Source organism: Gorilla gorilla, chromosome 5 (genome assembly GCF_029281585.2).
Source record: "Gorilla gorilla gorilla isolate KB3781 chromosome 5, NHGRI_mGorGor1-v2.1_pri, whole genome shotgun sequence".
In the NCBI taxonomy this organism is placed as follows: domain Eukaryota; kingdom Metazoa; phylum Chordata; class Mammalia; order Primates; family Hominidae; genus Gorilla; species Gorilla gorilla.
The window spans coordinates 104,417,809-104,437,689 of NC_073229.2; the positions used below are offsets into that span (position 1 = coordinate 104,417,809).

At 34.7% G+C, this 19,881-nt stretch overlaps 1 protein-coding gene across 14 annotated transcripts in view; it reads left to right on the forward strand.

Moving 5' to 3' along the window:
- Positions 1-19,881, forward strand: part of BCKDHB (branched chain keto acid dehydrogenase E1 subunit beta) — a 377,315-nt gene that overhangs the window by 172,812 nt on the left and 184,622 nt on the right. For 9 of the 14 annotated variants that reach the window (XR_010134301.1, XR_010134302.1, XR_010134300.1 and 6 more), the window contains one exon: positions 535-621. Coding sequence is in view for 7 of the 14 variants with exons in the window: in XM_031012416.3 (XP_030868276.1) it covers positions 535-621 (87 nt within the window). In the remaining 7 variants the exon portion in view is untranslated. Of the gene's footprint in view, positions 1-534; positions 622-2,602; positions 3,728-8,879; positions 8,948-19,881 lie in introns of those variants that run through there. The other 5 variants (XM_063707735.1, XM_063707734.1, XM_055391979.2 and 2 more) reach the window with 2 other exon arrangements.

The following is a 19,881-nucleotide window of genomic DNA, read 5'->3' on the forward strand; positions in this document are numbered from 1 at the left end:
ACCAGATTTTAGAGCACATTAACGAAGGAGGTTTACTTTTGCAGGGATTTCTTACTGCCAAATTTTTCCTTTGCTATAGCTTTCACATACTGTTTTTGTGTTTTCCTTTTCCATAAAACAGTATTTCTTAAGGCTCTTGTTATTTATGTGCAAACAAATGAATAAAAAAAACTTTCGCTCTTTAACATGAAGAAAAATATTAACATTGAAATATGAGATACAGCAATTCAGTTTATAACACAAACGTATCTTACAATAATGGGTATGCATTTTTAATTGCATACATGGAATTACAAATCTCATTTTTCTTTTCTACTGGGATTATAAACCATATTGAAAAAAATTTTACAGTTCAAAAATCAGATGACTGACCTGTCGAAAGCGAATTGTAACTTATTAGCATACAATTGAATTACTGATTTTTACACTATTTATTGAATGTGTATAATTAACTTTTATTACTGATTTAAAACTACCATCATATACATAAAATAGATATTCTTTTTAACATCAGGTTTTTCTTTTCTCTTTCAGTCTGTGATCAAAACAGGGCGACTGCTAATCAGTCACGAGGCTCCCTTGACAGGCGGCTTTGCATCGGAAATCAGCTCTACAGTTCAGGTAGAGTAATTTTTGGAACTGATTTCAATGCTTGTGCAATTCCACATGCCAATTCCAGAAGAAAATAAATTACTTATCACAATATGTGAAAGCATACACTTTATGGAAATGTAGTGCATGCTTTCATATACTGTGATAACTAAATTTTTTTTCATTTTTTATTCTGACCACACTTTCTGTTTGTTAGTTAATGGTCTAATTAATTTTCTAGAACAGATATCTTAAAATAGTAAAAGCTGAAAAATTTTTTATGGGAAGAAAGCTTGGAATGAGTCTACTAAATTAACTTTGCTTGTATTTGCTACGTTAACAGAAAGAAAAATCTTTTTAATTTGAATCTGTTCCCATTCCCTGTTTATATGACTTGACGTTATGGAATTGGTTGATTGTGGAATTGATCTTAGATTTTCACAGCCTTCACGTTCTAAAAATGAATCTCTCAAAAGTCAATAATTTAAATTTAATAAGTAATTTTGAAAATTATTTATTTTAGTTATTCAAATTATGCTATGGTATTGGAAATGCTTTAGAATTGTTTAAAAACTTATGTTTTTTTTAAAAAAATGCTCATTAAGATGCCACATATCAGGAAAAAATTTTATACACCTCTTTCTGGCAAGTTTTACCTAAAACCTGTATTCAAATTTATATCATAGACATATATAAGATAATTTAAGGTAGTTTCATTCTTCCTAATTTTTAAATTGAAAATTAAGTAGCCATATTTTAAATGGAAGGTGCATGCCTTTAAATTCAGAATATCTTCGCAGTTTGCAAACACTTTACTTCTCTTTACTGGTGTGAAGATGCTTTAATTATTAAAATATATGAATAGGGAATTCCTTTAAGAGTATATGGCTTACTACATTGTTATAGAATTATGATATATGGATAATGGTAAGTTTTTATTTTTAGATGTTTAATCAGTAAACAATGATTTTTACCAATAGAATATCTTAAGTGCTAATTGCAAAATTAAAATATTTGTAAATTAGATGAACCCAATTTAAACATAAATGTTTTAAAAACTAGATCAAAGTAATCCATAATTATAGTCAAAAACGAAATTATTTTTACAATTTATATGTAGTCACTGATAGTAAGAAAAGCAAATATTTGAGTTTTGTAGATTTATTGTTTTCCTAGTTACTATATCAATTAAAATGTAAAATGTACTGATTATTATTATATAACATGAGTACCTAGTATTTATTGTGTATTTTATACATTGAGTAGCGTAATACAAAGATTAGGGCAATCATTTCAAGCCAGAGGCAAAACTGGAAAAAAAAACTGGATTTTCTGACTTACAGTTAATATATAGTCTACTAAACCATTTGAAAGGATAGTGGCTGTTGCTAATTGAAACTTTGACAGCCTTGTTGTGTTTTGTTCACTGCTTATTGATATCTCAAAAGTTTCAATTGCATATAATTAAAAAAGGAAAACAAGTAGAACATAGTTGGAATTAGATACTATAACTCCTCTTGTGAAGTTTGCTTTCTCTAAGTGTGCTTTTAAAGTTTGATCTCTGTAAGTTATTGGTAGACTGCAATTGAATACAACATTTTTTTAGATTGGAATGGAATTAGAAAGATAATCTAATCCAGTGTCTCTTGGTCTTAAATAATATGTGGTCTTATGTTAATGGAAAAATGTCTCTCAGGCCCCAAGAATACATTAGTGAATCCTAGTTTGAGAAGTAGTATATTAAGAATTAAACATAGTCACTATAACTAACATAAAATATCATAAACATAATATCAAAATAAGATCCTGAAATTATGTGATAATTGTCAGTTGCAAAAATTGTCAATGAGAGTATCAGAATATAATCGTATTTATATAATAATATGAAGACACCAAAACAAAGCATCTTGTAGCACTCTCAGACTCCCAGGAATGTGTTCATAGATCTTCAGGTGTCCCTAGTCTATATTTTGAGAAATATTGATCTAAACCAACTGCATTCTTTTTACAGATGAGTGTCATCCAGAGTGTTTGTGACTTACCCATTTTATAAAGACAGTGGAGTATCTGGGATTAGACAGGAGTCTTGAATAAATGTTAAGTGTGTGCACATGCACTCTTTATTCAAAATCCCCTGCCTTCCACGAGGAAGATAATAGAAGTTTTGGACCCGTTACAGAATGTTCTGTTGTTCATGGCAAAATTATTCACCAGCTAACCACAGAATGACTTGAGACAATAGTGTAATATTTGATGGAGGAATTATATTTAATATTTTGGATAATTTGAGTTTGGATTTATTAATATGAGAAATTTGAAAGGTACACAGTGTTTTTGCTTAATTCAGATTTTATTTGCACAAATAGAAAGTATAGAAAATGAATTTTAGTAAAATTTAGTGAGCATGATATCCATAAATGTTTGCCTGTTATGGCTTTTATCTACTGATAAAGAAGATTAGAAAAAAAACTAGACACTTGAAAAATTTTTTTTCATTGATAATTTTCCCATATAATTTTGAGTAATCTGAGTAATAAAATATACCTTTCAGTAACTCTTTCATGCAGATATTCAACTATGCAATATGCTGTATTGAGCTTCCTCTCTATGGAAAGCCTTGTTCCATATTGTAAGTGAAACCTGTATCAAATTACCAGTGCCTTGGGTTGTTTAAACTGAAATCACCTAAGTTTGAGGTACAACTGCTTTCACCACTTAGCGTGATTCATATTTCTCTATTTCTTTTTTGGGGTATATTTTGTAAGGTTAAAAAAGATAAAACAGGGTTAAGATATTGAAAGCCAACTTTCTGGGACAGCAGAGAAAATGTACACGGACAACTCTTTCATTGTTATCTTGGAAAAGATGTTTTAAATCGTGGATGAGAATGATGTATAAATTTGATACTTTTGATTAAAATATGAAGTTATTGTTGTTTCAACAAATGCAAGTTTTATGTTAAAGGAAATGAAAAAAACGTTTGCTCCACAGGCGATTTTTGATAGAAGATATCTGGTAGCTTTTTGAAAGCTCATGGTTAATCCTACAAAATTGCTTTTAAAATATTTTAAGAGAATGAGTATTAATAGTAAAATTATTGTTTTTAAATACATTAAAATCTGAAAACACCTGGAAATATGAACTATGCTGTTTTATTCAAAAGTTTAAGTTACTACCTATATTAAAATAAAAAATATTGAAGAGAATACAGCACTATGGAGAGTATTCTTTTAAGTTTATAATTGGTATTTTTAGATAGCAAAATTATGCTATATAAAATTAAATATCAAATAAAGGAACATTTTTATAAGAAGTGGTATTGGCATTACTATTTAAAGCTTATTTTAGTATACAGATCAAATATGAAAGAAATGAATATAAGATGGAGTCATAATTTATTTACAAAACTCTAGTTTATAGCAGATGGCTCTTTCATCGTGCAAGGAATTCAGTGCCCACATCTTAGGTTTGTTTCATTCCTGCTACTTTTTTTTTTTGTAAGCCTATTTATTTTACCATTTTACAGAAATTTATTGTTAACAGTCTTAGTTTGAAATAACGGTAAACTCACAAAAATGATTAGAAGACTATTTTATATTGATTAGACATAATTTTTAAACTTATTTATTTAAAGTTTCTTCATAAAACAAATATATAGAGAGAAATAAATGATTACAAAAATAAAAAACAGTGCATCTAATCTACGAAGTGCTTTATATTTCTATTGGATTTAACTTGGAAATTAACTGGAAGGCAGAGCAAGCTGAGGTCTGGTATATTTGGCCCCACTCTGGGGAAGATTTCTTGGTCAGTCATCTAAAGCTTCACTCTCTCTTCTTATCTTACATTCCCATCTGTTCTCACTTTAGGGTATGGGAACTTTTTCATTCTTTTCTTTTACTTGACACATACTATAACTTAAAATGCTTCTTTTAGGGACTCATGAATTGTGCACTGTAATTTGTGGAAAAGTGCAATGACTATAGAGTTTAGATAATTCATTGTTCTTTTTATTGTGTATTTTAAGCAAATATTTTATTGTTTCAGAAAATTATATGAATGAATTTTATTTGATGCTTGTATTCTTCAGCTTTATGTAACCCCAGGTTTTTTTAAGAAAGCCTTTAATGTGCAAAAGTGTTAACCTCATCTATTTTAATATCCCCCAAATTAATTTGTATATTCTAGAATGTAATGTTCAACATAGCTATTATTTATTTAAATATTAAGACCAAATAGTTTATGGTATTTTGGCTGGTTTAAATAGAGTAAATTTTTTTAAGGATTGTAAATCAGCCTTTATTATTAATTTCCAACACACCTGCATAATGAAAAAACAAATCCTGAGTCTGATAAGAGTTGTGTGATAATTTTTTTTAAAGTTATTGGTTTTTTTCTCCTGCCTTGGATTCAGTGCTTAAAAAGAGTGCCAGAAATTTTAGGGATGTGGTTGGCTTAAGATTTGAGTTTTTTTTTTGTTTTTTTTGTTTTTAAATCACATGGAAGCAATAAGTCTGCAATAAAGAGTCCAGTTGGAGAGGATGGTAAGTTTCCATACCATTGTTACATCCTTTCTGTGCGGTCTCTTTTCTTAGCATAAGAACTCAGAAACTGTGGATACCAACATATATTTTTTAAGATTATCAGATTCTAATAGCTCAAAGGATTTTTATAGGGCCTATACAAGTCATTATGTAAAAGAAAACTTTTAATAACTTTCAAGTTAAAGGAATTTTTGCTTTTCTCAGTGTTTCATGTTAGAATAGTTTATGGAGAAGGATTTTTTCTTATAAACTTATTACTACTAAATTTCCAAGCACTTTGTTTAAAGATATCAATCTGAAAAGAGGGGAAAAGGTCCTATAGGGTCTTGAATTTTTACCATTCTGGAAAACATGTTTAATTAAAATTGCCGTGCTGGTAAATTGTCATCAGAGAAAACTATCAGATTAGTAATTTGATGAGTAGTTTACTGCAATTTTATAATCTCAGTTAACAAAAAATTTACCAGTGATGCAAAACCTTTCCTAATAGCAACAGATAATCAGGAGAAGTATACTTCTCTACTAAAAGATGGAGCCAGAGCATCAGAAAAACAGTTTAATGTGGAGTGTTTGGATATAGGATGGCATTTTAAAACTGTAGTTTCTTCCTGAAGCCTGTTTAGTATTCTGTAAACAGCTTCTGTGACCACAGATAGGAACCAAAGTCTAAATCACTCTGGGGATATATTGTGGATTGGGCTGCTTCATTACTGTTTGTAGTTAAATCCATGTTATACTCTGTTGGTTCTTCTCCTTGCCCTAACCACACCTGGTCTGCTTCCGTGTCATCTTCTCCTTTGCTTGTTTAGTTTCCACCTCCAACCCTTTCCCCATTCTTTTTTTTGAGAGGGAGTCTCGCTCTGTCGCCCAGGCTGGAGTGCAGTGGCGCAGTCTCGGCTCACTGCAACCTCCACCTGCCGGGTTCAAGCAATTCCCTGCCTCAGCCTCCTGAGTAGCTGGGATTACAGGCACCTGCCACTCTGCCCAGCTAATGTTTGTATTTTTAGTAGGCACAAGGTTTCACCATCTTGGCCAGGCTGGTCTTGAACTCCTGACGTTGTGATCCACCCACCTCGGCCTCCCAAAGTGCCTTTCCCCATTCTTTCCTGGGATGTCTTAACCATTTGCATGGTTACTCTTGAAACCTTCAAATTTGAAACTTTCAAGGTTTGACCTGTTGAGCTTTAGACCCAAAATTCCAACATTATGCTTATTTTGGTAGAGATAAAACATTTGTGTAATAAAATGATTATCTGGAAAAATTTGAATGTGAAACAATGAGAAAAGGTAGGCGTATGCACATGGTTATTTGCTAGTTTATGGAAATCAGCTTATATAAAAATGAACTCTATTTCTCTTCAACTTTTTCTGGACCTTTTAAACTGTCTCCTTTTTGTTTGTTTGTTTGTTTTTTGTTTTGTTTTGTTTTTTTGAGATGGAGTCTTGCTCTGGCTCCATCACCCAGGCTGGAGTGCAGTGGTGCGATCTCGGCTCACTGCAACCTCTGCCTCCCGGGCTCAAGTGATTCTCCTGCCTCAGCCTCCCAAGTAGCTGTAATTACAGGTACCTGCTGCCACGCCCATCTAATTTTTTGTGTTTCTAGTAGAGACAGGGGTTTCACCATGTTGGTCAGGCTGGTCTCAAACTCCTGACCTCAAGTGATCCTCCTGCCTCTTCCTCCCAAAGTGCTGGGATTACAGGCGTGAGCTGCCAGACCCATCCTAAACTGTCTCCTTATCTTTGTCTCCAGCTGTTCACCTCTCGTCTAATTACTATTTATTATTTTCTTAAAACACACATCAAATTTTGTCCATTGTCTGTTTGAAAGCGTCCAATGGATCCTCATTGGCTCTAGCAAAAAAATCTTTATGTCGGCATTCAAGATCCTGATCTACTCAAACCAGTCTTCCAGTGTTATTTCTCACATCCCTTTTTGACTCCAGTATGCAGATCACACTGGCCTACTGGCTATTTCCTGAATGATAATTATTTCTTATAACCATCCTTTATTAAGTATTCTGGGGATAGCCTTAATATGGGCATTTCATCCAAGAATTGGTGTCCTTGTTTTAGAGACACTTAGAGTTTATTAGAAGAAGTCGATGATAAACAGGTAGTTATAGTACATGTTAGAATGGAATATTCAGAGAACTATAGGATTATAAAATACTTGCTCATTTAACCCATATGTGGCAGCTAAGTTAACTCATGAAGGATAAGTATGAACTTGGGAGTGAAGGTAGGTGGGTATTTCGGGCAGAATGAACTATATGAATAAGGAATTAGGCAAAGGATTTGCTACTGAAGGAATTAAAGTGGTTTTGTGTGTTTAAAGACTAGCATGTGAGGCTGTAGCGTAAGGTAAGCGTTGACAAGTAGGTAAGAATCTAAAGAATCTTAAATATTAAGGAATTTGTTTTTATGTGGAGGAAATAGATATGACAGAGTAAAGCCAGCTCACATAGATGTAACTTCCAGTTTTCTCATATAATATATATAAAATATACTTTGTGGAGTTCTTGGCAAATAGAAAGTAGTAGGAGCTGAAAATATTACTATAATTATTTAAGGCAAAAGAATATAAGTGAAGAATTTTAAACAGGAGATTAATATAGATTTAAAAGTTAGAAAAACTCCTAGGTAGTTGTGTAGAGGATACACTGGGGAGGAGTGAGAGAGGAAGTGATGGAGAATTGCTAAAAAGCTAGTCACAGACTGCAAAACAACATTTTGGTCAACAATGGACCACATAGAAGATGTTGGTCCCATGAGATCATAGTGGAGCGTAAATAGAAACCTAATAATATGGTGCTTGATGTGGGCATTGCAGATCAAGTATGGGAAATGATTGATATTTAATGCTGGTTCTGGGATATTTGGTTTTCCATGTGAAAAAACATGTATATAAATAAAAAATATATATTATCTAGGTTTGTGAAAGTATAGTCTGTGATGTTTGCACAACCACAAAATTGCTTAATGCATTTCTCAAAAGGTATTCCTGTCCTTGTGACTCATTACTGTATGTGATTAAACTAGGTGAGATTTGATGGTCTTCTAAACCAAGGACATGGGAGTAGGTTAGAGAAAGCTGAATTTTTCAGATAGTAGGAGAGAGAATCTGAATGAAAGACTTGCTGACTCACAGGAGTGGGGTGGGGATTGAAGTGGATGAGGGAGAGGCAGACAGAAGTCAAGAATAAAGCATAGCTTGGTTTCTAGGTTGGATGATTTTTGAAGAGAGGTGCAGTTTCACTGAGATGGAGAATATCATTGGAGAACAGGTGTATGCGTGTGTGTGTGTGTGTGTGTGTGTGTGTGTGTAAGATAATGAGTGCATTTTAGATTTGTATCTGAAATGGGGATGAAAATGTGTTTCTGGAGCTCAAGAGAGAATCTAAGGTGTAGGAAATGGGTAAGGATTCATTCTCTTATACTGATATACTGGTGGCTGAGTTCATGGGTATAGATAGGGTCACATAGGAAGAGATAATCTTAAGAAGGGAAAGTTTCTGAAGAAGAAGCTGCCTGGGTTGAAGAAGAAGCCACACCAACATTTAAGAGAAAGAAAGGAAGTTATGAAGCAGAGTGAGAGGGAGTGGCTTCAGAAAAGGAAGGGAGTAGGAGAGAGCCATTACATGAGACAAGTGCGGAAGAGTTTGACAATAGCATATATGGCCAAGAATATTAAATGCTTCCAGAATTTAAGACAGCTAAAGACTAATGGTCCTACCTTGCATGTAGCAACTGGAAGACACTGGTGACTGATGAAAACAGAAGGGTGGCCAGGAAGCCAGACAACATTTAGACTGGTGAGTGAGTAAGTAGTGAAGACTTGAACCGATGAATATAGACTACCATTTCAAGAAACTTGACTTTCAAGGAAAGGAGAGGAATGAAGTAGTTAGAGCTAGGTTTGATCTCTTAGTGCTATTCACTTGGCATAGAATGCCATTTCCTCAATTTGCAGTCCTCCCTGGCAGCCTCCTTGTCTTCTCCCTCTCCTCCCTGCCCCTCTCCCTGTCCTCATTCTCTCCCTTCCCCTCCAAACCATCTAGCAGTCAGTTTTTAAACATCTATCAAACCTGACCTCTTTTTTTCCATTTTCCTAATAAACTCTAAATGAACTTAGAAAAAAAAAAAACCACTAAATCTAAAAGGAAAAGGTAGAAAATAGCTTATATTGGGACGGGCAAGACATTTTTAATCAGAAAATTAGAAGGCAGCAGACTCAATCATACTGTTACAGAGAAATATATTTGCATAAAATGGAAATTTTTGTATGGCAAAAACAAGCATGATTTTAAAAACAATGACAAATGAGAATATGTTGTAACACATGACAGAGAACTAACGTGTACTCTATTAAGCATTCTTAAATGTCAATACGGAAATTAATAGGGCCTTTATTTAAAGGGTCAGAAACAGGTTAGTTTTATAACTATAGCCAGCAAACATGAAAAAATATGCCACTTACTATTGATAAAATGCTAATTTTAAAAATGTAATATCGTTTGTTACTTATAAGAGTGGGACTGCTTAAAAATGAATTTTATTTTCTGCCGAGATGATGTAGAATGTGAATGTATTAATAGAAATTGATTCACGTTTCCAGGATATCAGATTGAGAATGTGTATCAAGACTCTTCGAAGTGTAGATTTCCTTTGATTCAAGAATTCTAGGAATCCTCACTTAGGAGTTAAACACAAAAATATGTATTCTTCTCAGTGTTGTTCGTTCGATAGGAAAATATCGGACACATTATTAATGACAACAACAGGAATATATTTTAATAAGTTATGATTTGTCCACTTGATGAATGTTATGGATTTATCAAAATCATTAAAAGAGTAGTTGATAACATTGTAATATTTGCATGAATAAAATAGTAAATGAAAACTCACCTGTATGCAAACCTACAGGTACTTTACTTGCTCAATGTTGTGAAAAGAAAAAAGAAAAAAACTTTATATATACATACATCTAGGCATAGGGAAAGAAACTTGCACTATAAGTCTTTTATTGATTTGTATTTTCTAATTGTTTCTTCATTTTTATGTACATACATGCCACTTTTTTAATAATTAAAAGCTTTATTATATGTAGATGTTTCTCTCACATGACATGGTTATTCTTTTAAATCTTCCTAGTTGTTTTAAATTAAAAAACCCATTTTGCTTATAAAGTTGTTTTGCAAAGATTTCATATTACTTATTTTGACATAATTCCTTTATCATGTGCATTTGAGTTTTGGGATTTACCATTCATAGTGATGGTGGTTACTTACTCAGAATTGTCATGTGGGATGATTTTAAAACCAATGCCACCTCACCGCATAAGATTTGGTTTTTCCGCAGGTTAGTGTCTGTCTTCTACAGGTATGGCATATTTTGATTCATTGCTCTTATTACAGAAGTGAAAGCAGCATTGTATTGGGGTATTCAGATTATTTAATTTTTCTGTATTAATCAGTAATGGTACTGAAACTGACATTACTAGCATGTAATTGATACTAACATTGGGTTCACTGCTTATTTTCCATCCCTCTTTTTGGTATTGAATTTATCATGAATTGTCATCATCCTTTTTGAAGTCTTTCTGGATTTAAGCCAGTCAGAAAAAAGATCATATTTCATCTCCCTGAGTAATAAGTGCCCCAGTTTCTCTCATGCAATTCTTGGTATTTCTGTAGTCATAAGTAGTCCCCCTTGAATTCAAAGGTGCATTCATACCAAGCTCCTCTACTCTTTCTCTGTTGTCACCCCAGTAAGCTAAGGAAGACATTTGTATTTACTTATTTACCAATGAAGTTTCGTAGACTGAATGGACTATTAATTAGTAAAATAGATTCTCTGAAGGAAAGCATTACTTTATTTAAAAAGTTAATGGTGATTTCTATGACTTGGTCCCTTTTTGTTGTTTTTTAATACCTTAAAAGTTGTAGTTTCCATTCATTGCATTGATCCTTGAAAATATGGCTGTATCTTCAAAGAAAATTATAGTGGATTTAAAATATTTTATTTTCTTATTTGGTATGAAATGATTGTATTTCAGTATGTATATTTTAAAATGTACAGCCTTACCTTCAAAATTTTCTAACTACAATAAGGTTATTTAAAATTTTATACATGAAAGACAGCAGATAATGTATCCATAACCTGGCTGATTCTCTTGGCCACCTTGTACAACATTTTAGGCAAAAATGAAGACACATATTAAATTTGCCAAGAAATGTTAGCCATGTTTTGTCAGCATTGTATTCACAATCAGTAACAGGATGGGTCTGCCTCCTGGAGACAGAACTAAATTTCTCATTTTGTCATGCCCTTTGTAGGCAATAATGTTGGTGATGTTGATAGCTCGTTTTGGTTTGGTAATTTAGGGTAATTAAACTTACAGATCAACTCAGTTTGTGTTTTGTTATGAGGGCCATTATCTATTTTCATGAATGAGTTCACAGCTCACTAAAATATAGTCGAGTTTAAAATAGACATTAAAATAGAGATTCACTACTGCTGATGCATTTTCTCCTCAATTTGAAGTTAAACACTTGTGAAAATTAAGACAAGTTAAAGTCAGCACTTATTGCAAAAACAAGAATTTGGAAATGAAGGTTAAAAGCAGAAATTATCTAGTTGATAATTGTTTTGATTTTTCAAATCTATCAATATTAATGTGAGTCTTTAAGATATCTGAAAATTTCCATTTGATTGGAAAATCTTGGATGTTTGATCATTTTCTTTCAAGTTAACTTAAAGAAGTGACTTTATTTTTGCTTCTTGATTCATTTGAAGAGACATAACTTTTTTGTTTTAATCCTTTAGAGGATCAGATAATGACATTTGCTGTTTAAGACAGTTTATATTTCAGATGGCACAAAGAGTCTATTTGTCTTTATCAGAATTATTAGCTGAAAAGGATATAACTCATGACTGTTCTTTAAAGGGGATCTAAATATTTATGTTTTTAAAAATGCCTTAAGGTGACTAACATTTCTAAACCTATATTTGTATCATCCACATTTGTAATTGTGCCATTGCTTAAAACAAGTCCTCATTATTTCCTGTCTTTTGACAGGATTAGTTTGCTCTCTTAATTGTAACACATTTTCATTTCTTTTCTGGATTGATTTAAATTCTGGGCTTCAAAAAGCAATAGCATAAAATAGTCACCATGCATGTATTATTAGGTGCTTTCAGAACCACTCAGACAATGTTTTCTCTGAGATGGCTTGTATTTTTAAGTGTTGCATTTTTCTTCTTGTTCTGTTAGTCTTTTTTCTAATAGCAATGGTTAACTCTAATTTATATTAGCAGTTAAAAAAATTGAAACTTAATCTTGCCTTTTCAGCTCATTACTGAAGAATCTCCTGCCTCTGCACTCTGACACAAAATTTATGCTTTATTTTTTAACCATGAACTTTTCTGGGCATAGAGTTCTACCTAAGTGTACATAGCTGAACAACTTGAGTGTATTTTGTGAGTCATATTCCAACATCGCACAATTCTAAATTTTATTAAAACCAGCTTTTCTGTGGCAGTCCCAGTACACAGTTCAAGTACATAAAAATAATGAAGTACTGCATAAATGTTGATAAAATAGTCTTCTAATATGATGGAATGCCTAATTATGTATTCTGTTATCAATTTACCTAATAAATTAAATGCCGTTTCAATTTTAATAAAACCCGTGTACTTTATAAAAATAGGAACTTTACTAACCTATATCTATACTGAGTCATGGGAGCCACAGTAGCATGGGTAAATCCTTCTGGTAGTAAGCATGGATACTCTTATATCTGTTCAGAGAACCACAGTATCTTTTCTCCTTTCTGCCTGCCCTCTTGCTGCTCTTTCTGCCTTTAAAAAACAAACAAACAAACAAACAAACAAACAAACAAACTTTCTGGGCAGTGTCCTCCATGCCAGTCTTGTGAACATGTGGACGTTTGCAGCAAAACTATAATATTTTTTGTCACCATGGGTAAACTAAGCATTATTTTGGGTAGTTTGTGCTTATGAAAGCTTTCTCCATCCTAGTAGACTAAAATAGAAGTATCCTGTAATATTAGATGAAAGTAAGGGAATGAGGTTTGATGTAGGCAAATCTTTTTTTCCTCCCTTGGGGTTGATCGAAGATGATACTCATTAAAAATACTATGAAATTGCTTAATACCATTCGAAAAGCATTTGTAAAGTGGATCTTCTGTCAGTATAAGGGATAAGTGTGTCTCTGTGTGTGTGTGTATATGTGTGTGTGTAGTAAGGGATGTTGATTCTCCCTACATTAACTTTTCAACCTGAAGAATGTATGAATTAACTTTTTTAATTGATACTTTTTTAAACAATGTAATTAAATGAGGTGTGATATATGAATTTTCTGCTTATGCTGTTAATTTTCTCCAAGGATATCATAGCTAACTGTAGCTTTACTGTTGCTACTAGAAGATATTTGGGCGATCAGTACAATACATAATTAAGAAAGAGATTCTTCAAATATAAACTAAGGAAAAAAACAAGTGGGAATTAGGAAAAACATTTAAAAACAATTTCTCCTTAGAGTAAACCCAATTTTAATTTTTCTTTTTAGAACAAAGGTCTTATTTTGAAATGCTGGTTAGGCTATTTGAAGAGATTTGCTAAGTACTTAAACATTCATTTGTATGACTTTTCTTACTACTTGCCTTGTTACTCAAAATTGGGACAAAATATTTTGTTTATTGATGAAGACACATTTAGTTAACAATATAAAGCAGCATTATCTTTAACATCAACTTCACATTATATGTTAAAAGATTTCTTTAGAACCAGAGGCTTGGCTCACTGACTACCAGCTATTGAATTGTTTTCCTTAGGGACAAACTCTTAGCGTTAAGTTAATGTCTTCTGAGAGGGTAGAATTCCTTATTATACACATATGGATAATTGCTTTGAGTTAATGGGGAGGATAGATGGGCTTCTCAGGTACTGGTTCATTGAAAGTTTTTTGCCTTTCAACTATGAAACCAGCAGTATAGCATTTTTAAATTGATAAGTGTTTCATAGACAGAGTCTGAAGCCCTTTGTTATTAATGAAGGTTTTCATTAGTAAAAGTTTATTTTTTGGTGTCACAGAAGTAGAGTATGATTACTTATATTTATCTTTTTATGGCATATACAAGGCAAGCATTTAAGGGTGATTTTATTACATTTGCATTGGTGTTCATCAGTCTTTGGTCATCTGTCTATCAAGTAGAGCTGGCATCTATATTACAATAATTTTCTTTCAAGAAGAAATGTTCAGAAATATACAGTAAGTGACCATAGTTTCAGCTTCTATGTCAGGCCAAAGGGAGGTGAACTGGTGGGGAGTGAGTAGATTAGACCCACTTGTTGTTGATCCAACTGTTAAAAACATTGTTCTCTTTCCCACCAAGCTCCTAAATTCTTATTTACTTGCCTAAACAGGAAGCTTGCATAGAGTCAGAGAGATCCCAAGCTGGTAATGGAATAATGATGACCATATACTTTGTCTTCTGTAGTGGGACAACAGACATAAAGTGAGGTTGTTTGATGTAAACCAGGATGTTCACTTACATAGTTTTCATGCTACTTAATGGGAATATGTCAGCCACCATAGTATGCAATTAAAATTTAAGAGATTAGTGATAATGGAGTTAGGACTGTATAGCAATTTTTCTAAATCAAATTTAGGCCTCTTAATGTCTGAGAACTTTAAAAAAGATCAAGAACATAAATGCTATTCCTTGGTTCAGTGATTTTTTTTTTTTAATGTAATGTTGATACAGGATTTTTGCTCTTTTAGCTTAGCTAGGTCCAGGTTCTTGTCTCCCAACCAGGAAAAATTAGGCGTGCAGACACCAGAGAGTGAGTGGAAGAGAATTTATTAAGCAAAAGGAAAGTTCTCAGCAAAGAGACGGGTCCTGTAAAGCAGGTTCCTGGTTGTTCCCTTCCAGTTTTGAATACAAGGGCCTTTATATAAAAGCTTGATGGAGCTGGATTCCCTGTTTGTATAAGGTGGGAATTCCTGGTGGCTCCACCCCATTCCCCCTGGACGCATGTGGCACTTAGTCTGCTGAGGGCATGTTTAGACAAACCACCTGTGCACGTTCCCTTATCTGCACAAAACATGGGTCAGAGGTTTGCCTGGGACCCTTCCCTTACTTTCTGCCTAAAGCAAGCTGGTTAACTCCTTTCAATGTCAAAGAAAAATTTGAGGTTTCTTCGCCAGTAGCTACTGCTTCTTGTTCACTTCTATAATTTATTCTTAGTTAGTGACAAACTACTCGAGAATCATTGAATGACTTACAATTTGTTGTGTTGGAAATTAAATAATCCTCAGTAGTTCGATAATATCAATGATTCCTAAATAACTTAAAAGCTTTTTTTTTCCAAATTGGGTGTTAGTAGTTAGTATTACGCACAAAATGAAGATAAAATATAATTATATGATTTAATATGCCTTTTACTTTTTAGCTGCTCGAGTAAGTGAAAAAATGATCCTTTCTATTAATAACAACTTTTAAAGTTTTACAAGCATGGTGTTTTCAAATAATTGCTAAAGGGGCAAATTACACTGTTATTTAATAGTGAATTAAGGATCTAGGGAGAATTGTTAAGCATTTCATTTTATTATTTCAGTAAACTTCACTTTCATTAAATCATATTGTTAAAGGCCTGAAATTCTATAAAAATTTGTTTAATGGCATACTGACATGTTGTTATTCATCAACCTTAGGTCTATGTTTTTGAAAAATATGATGAGAAAAGCCCATTTGGCAAGATCAGGATCTCATAGAAAACAGGGATTTAGAAGCAAATAAATATGACATTAAATATACTTAAAATGTATATTTAAAATAAGGACATGACTTCCTAAAGAAACTGGAATAATGAGTATTTGCCAACTGTGTAGATACCCCTCCCCTGAGTGATCTTCTGTTCATAAAATAATGCTGCAATATGTGATTGCCTAAGCCGACTGTACTTTGTCTTAAGGTTTTTAAACTAACTTGTAATATAATAAAAGTTAGTCATATATGTATATATAAATATATACCATATATATGTGTATTTTTTTTTCTGAAATACTGTGAAAATGCCCAGCCTTTTCAGATATTACTCTGAGAGTTAAGGGTTGATTTTCATTGCCTGGTCTTTGTTCATGTGTGCAATGGCTGAGTAAGTAACACATAGTATTGGGAAGCTTAGGGGCAGGGATAGAGGGGTAGGGAGCATTAATGGTTAAGTGAGTGTCATTTTGCTTAAGGGGACAGAACATATCTGTGTGTATATAAATAGATGTCACATTTTAAAATTCTAGTAAACACAGAGCTGTTTTCTCAAAACATAGATTTGCTAAGCCCTCATTGAGGGATTATTGAACGGCCAATTCATGTATATCTAGAACTTACTCATATATTTCCTCGCTTTTTGTGAGGAAAGAGTAGTTCTTCTAATTGTTCTTTTTATGGTTCTGGTAAGGTGTTTTAGACAGTATGGTTGCATATAAAATTTCATTGCAGAATCTAAAATTTGAGCTAAAAATAGCCATTTTAAAATTGATTCCATGAGTACTTTACGGGTTATACATAGTACATTGTTGAACTTCTCCCTTCTTTGAAATAGTGAGACTGCCAAGTATATCAGGAGATGAAGTGATTATCAAACTGCACTGATTAATAGCAAAAAGATCAAAGGAGACATAAGGTTAAGATGGCTGACTAGATGCAGCCAGGAAGTGCAGCTCCCACTGAGAGAGACCAAATTTTAGAGTAAACCACTGTAATCTGGGCAGATCTTCGGAGAGAAAATGCTCAGATTGGGTTGAGAGGCAATGTTAAAATGAAGGGTGAAGAGTAAGGAAGCTGGCAGCCCTGTGCTGGGTACCTGAATACCAGGGCTAGTTGCCAGCCCCGAATGGCTCTTGGGAAAGGGGTGAATGAGGAACTGAGGGAAGGCTCACTCTCACCGCCAACCTCTGGGATCCTAGATCCTAGTTACAGAACTCCGTGTCTCCCATGGATGTGTGAGCTGGCAGGGGCATCTCCCTGGGGAGCAGGCAGAGACAGGCTGTTGGACAGCATGGAGCCCAAGAGTTTTCATGCACTGGGGAGCTCCAGCAGAGAGCAGCCATAGAGCTGCTCTGTGGGGAGGGCTCTTCATCCCTTTCTGGGAGGTGTGGACCCCAGCTGACCTTCAAGCTAGGAGAGAGTGAAACCAGCTTCCCTGTGGGACTAGAGCACACCTATTCTGCAAGCCTTCCTGCCTGCTGGCCCCACCCAGGGTCACGCTTAGCCACCCTGTAGGAGTGAGTGCACAGCACAGTCCCTGCAGCACAGCCTGAGTATGTTGCTCTACCTGAGTACTTTCCCAGTGACTTGGAAGCACATTGGATCCTCCCAGTACAGCTGGAATGCCAACCTAATCCACAGGCTGTCCCAGTGCCCCCAGGGCTGCTTCATGCAGCATTTTGGGAGTAGGTAGCCAAGATCTGTGGCCAGCACTCAAGTCAGGTAGAAGGGGGCAAGATCTTCAGGTTACTGGGCTGGGGTGGGAGGGGAGCAGGGTATGCCTACCTCCACAGAGTTGATCCAGAGATAGTGAGGCATATCTTCCTCCTGCAGCCCCTGATCAAGAAGGCCCCAGAGCCTGAAACACCTAACAAAAGAAACACGGGCACAGCATCAGTGACTGGAAGGAGGCTTCCCCAGGCCCAGGAGCAGACCTGGTGAGGGGGCCATGTCTCTCCCCCGCCCACTGCGGAGCATGCCTGGGAACATGAGGAAGAACAAAAGAGCCTCATGGTGGGGTATTAACTTACCTAATTAATGGCCATTACTCCTAAGCACCATCTAATGGATTGCATTGAGACTACAGCACCAAAAATTTATCCCACTACTATATGCTCCTTTGAAATCCAGCACAAGAATTTGTTACCAGAAAGTGGTCCCAATTCAGACCCCAAGAGAGGGTTTTTGGATCTCTTGCAAGAAAGAATTCAAGATGAGTCCATAAATTGAAAAAGCAAGTTTATTAAGAAAGTAAAGGAATAAAAGAATGGCTACTCCATAGACAGAGCAGCCCCAAGGGCTGGTGGTTGCCCATTTTTATAGTTATTTCTTGATTATATGCTAAACAAGGGATGGATTATTTATGCCTCCCCTTTTTAGAACACATAGGGGTAACTTGTTGACATTGTATGGCACTTGTAAACTGTCATGGTGCTGGTGAGAGTGTAGCAGTCAGGATGACCTGAGGTCACTCTCATTGCCATCTTGGTTTTGGTGGGTCTTAGCCAGCTTCTTTACTGCAGCCTGTATAATCAGCAAGGTCTTTATAACCTGTACCTTGTGCCAACCTCCTATCTCATCCTGTGAATTGGAATGCCTAACCGTCTGGGAATGCAGTCCAGTAGGTCTCAGCCTTATTTTACCCAGCCTTTATTCAAGATGGAGTTGCTCTGGTTCAAACGCCTTTGACATTTCCCCCCTCCCTTAAAAGAACCCTTAATCTTAAGGGTTACAGAGGGATGAAGATCAATCTTCTGTAACTTCTTGATGCTGAAAAGAAGCGATGACATTCCTCCCTAATTGTCAGGGTGTCTTGCATTCAGGGTAGAGAGGAGCTCAGTCAGAAATCATCGGTATGTCAAGGGCCATTTATAATTCTTGAGTTCTGACAGAATGTGATATCTGGAATATTAATAAGTATTTAAGAAAACATTCAGTAAGACTATTCTGCATTCCTGCACAAAGAGTACAACAGCAATATATTTCACAATGGTAAAGCAAGATCAGCAAAATTATCCCAAGTAAACTAAATAAGAAGGTTTTCCATGAACTCGGCAACTGCTGGAACCAAGCTGATATGGGGTTACTAGCTGATTCCACTATGTGTCCAGAATTAGAATATTGATCTAATTTCTACATTATCCATCCCTTTTGTTTTTTTTCTGAGTAGCAGCCAGAGATCACTGATTGGTTCACAGGAGTAAGCAGGGTTAGTCTAAATTGTAGGAAAAACCTCAAAAACAACTGATGAGACTAGAATTTAATAACAAGTGTACCACAGTTCTTGAAACATAATTTTTTTTGTCTCTTCAGTTTTATATTTTTACTAAAGACATAGTGGTAAGACCAAGTTGTTTTATTATACTTGGCCTATTTGTATAAAGTGCAGCAAGAATAATTATTTTTCACATAAGCTGTTTTTAAATTGGCTTTGATGGAACTCTGTTCCATGAAAGGAATCTTAGATAAGACTTCTTAAAAGCTGAGCCCTGCCATGGGTTTGTACCCTCAAGGACCTAGGAGTTGGGTAAATTCCTCTCCTTTTATGGTCTGATGATAACTTGGGACTCCTGGGCCTGTCATACAGTGACATTTTGTTACTTACCACAGGTCAGGAACCCTGTACAGGAACTGTGTAGACAAGGTATGAGGTCAGTTTTCCCAAGGGTCTTTTATTGGCTCTATAAGTTAAGTTTGATTCCTCAAAGGAAAGCACACCATTTCAGTTAAAGCCTTGGTGTATTAGTCTATTCTCACACTGCTGATAAAGACATACCTGATATTGGGTAATTTATAAAGGAAAGGGGTTTAGTTGACTCACAGTTCCACATGGCTGGAGAGACCTCACAATCATGGTGGAAGAGCAGGGGAGGTCTTACAAGGCAGCAAGCAAAAGAGAACATGTGTAGGGGAACTCCTCTTTATAAAACCATCAGATCGCGTGAGACTTATTC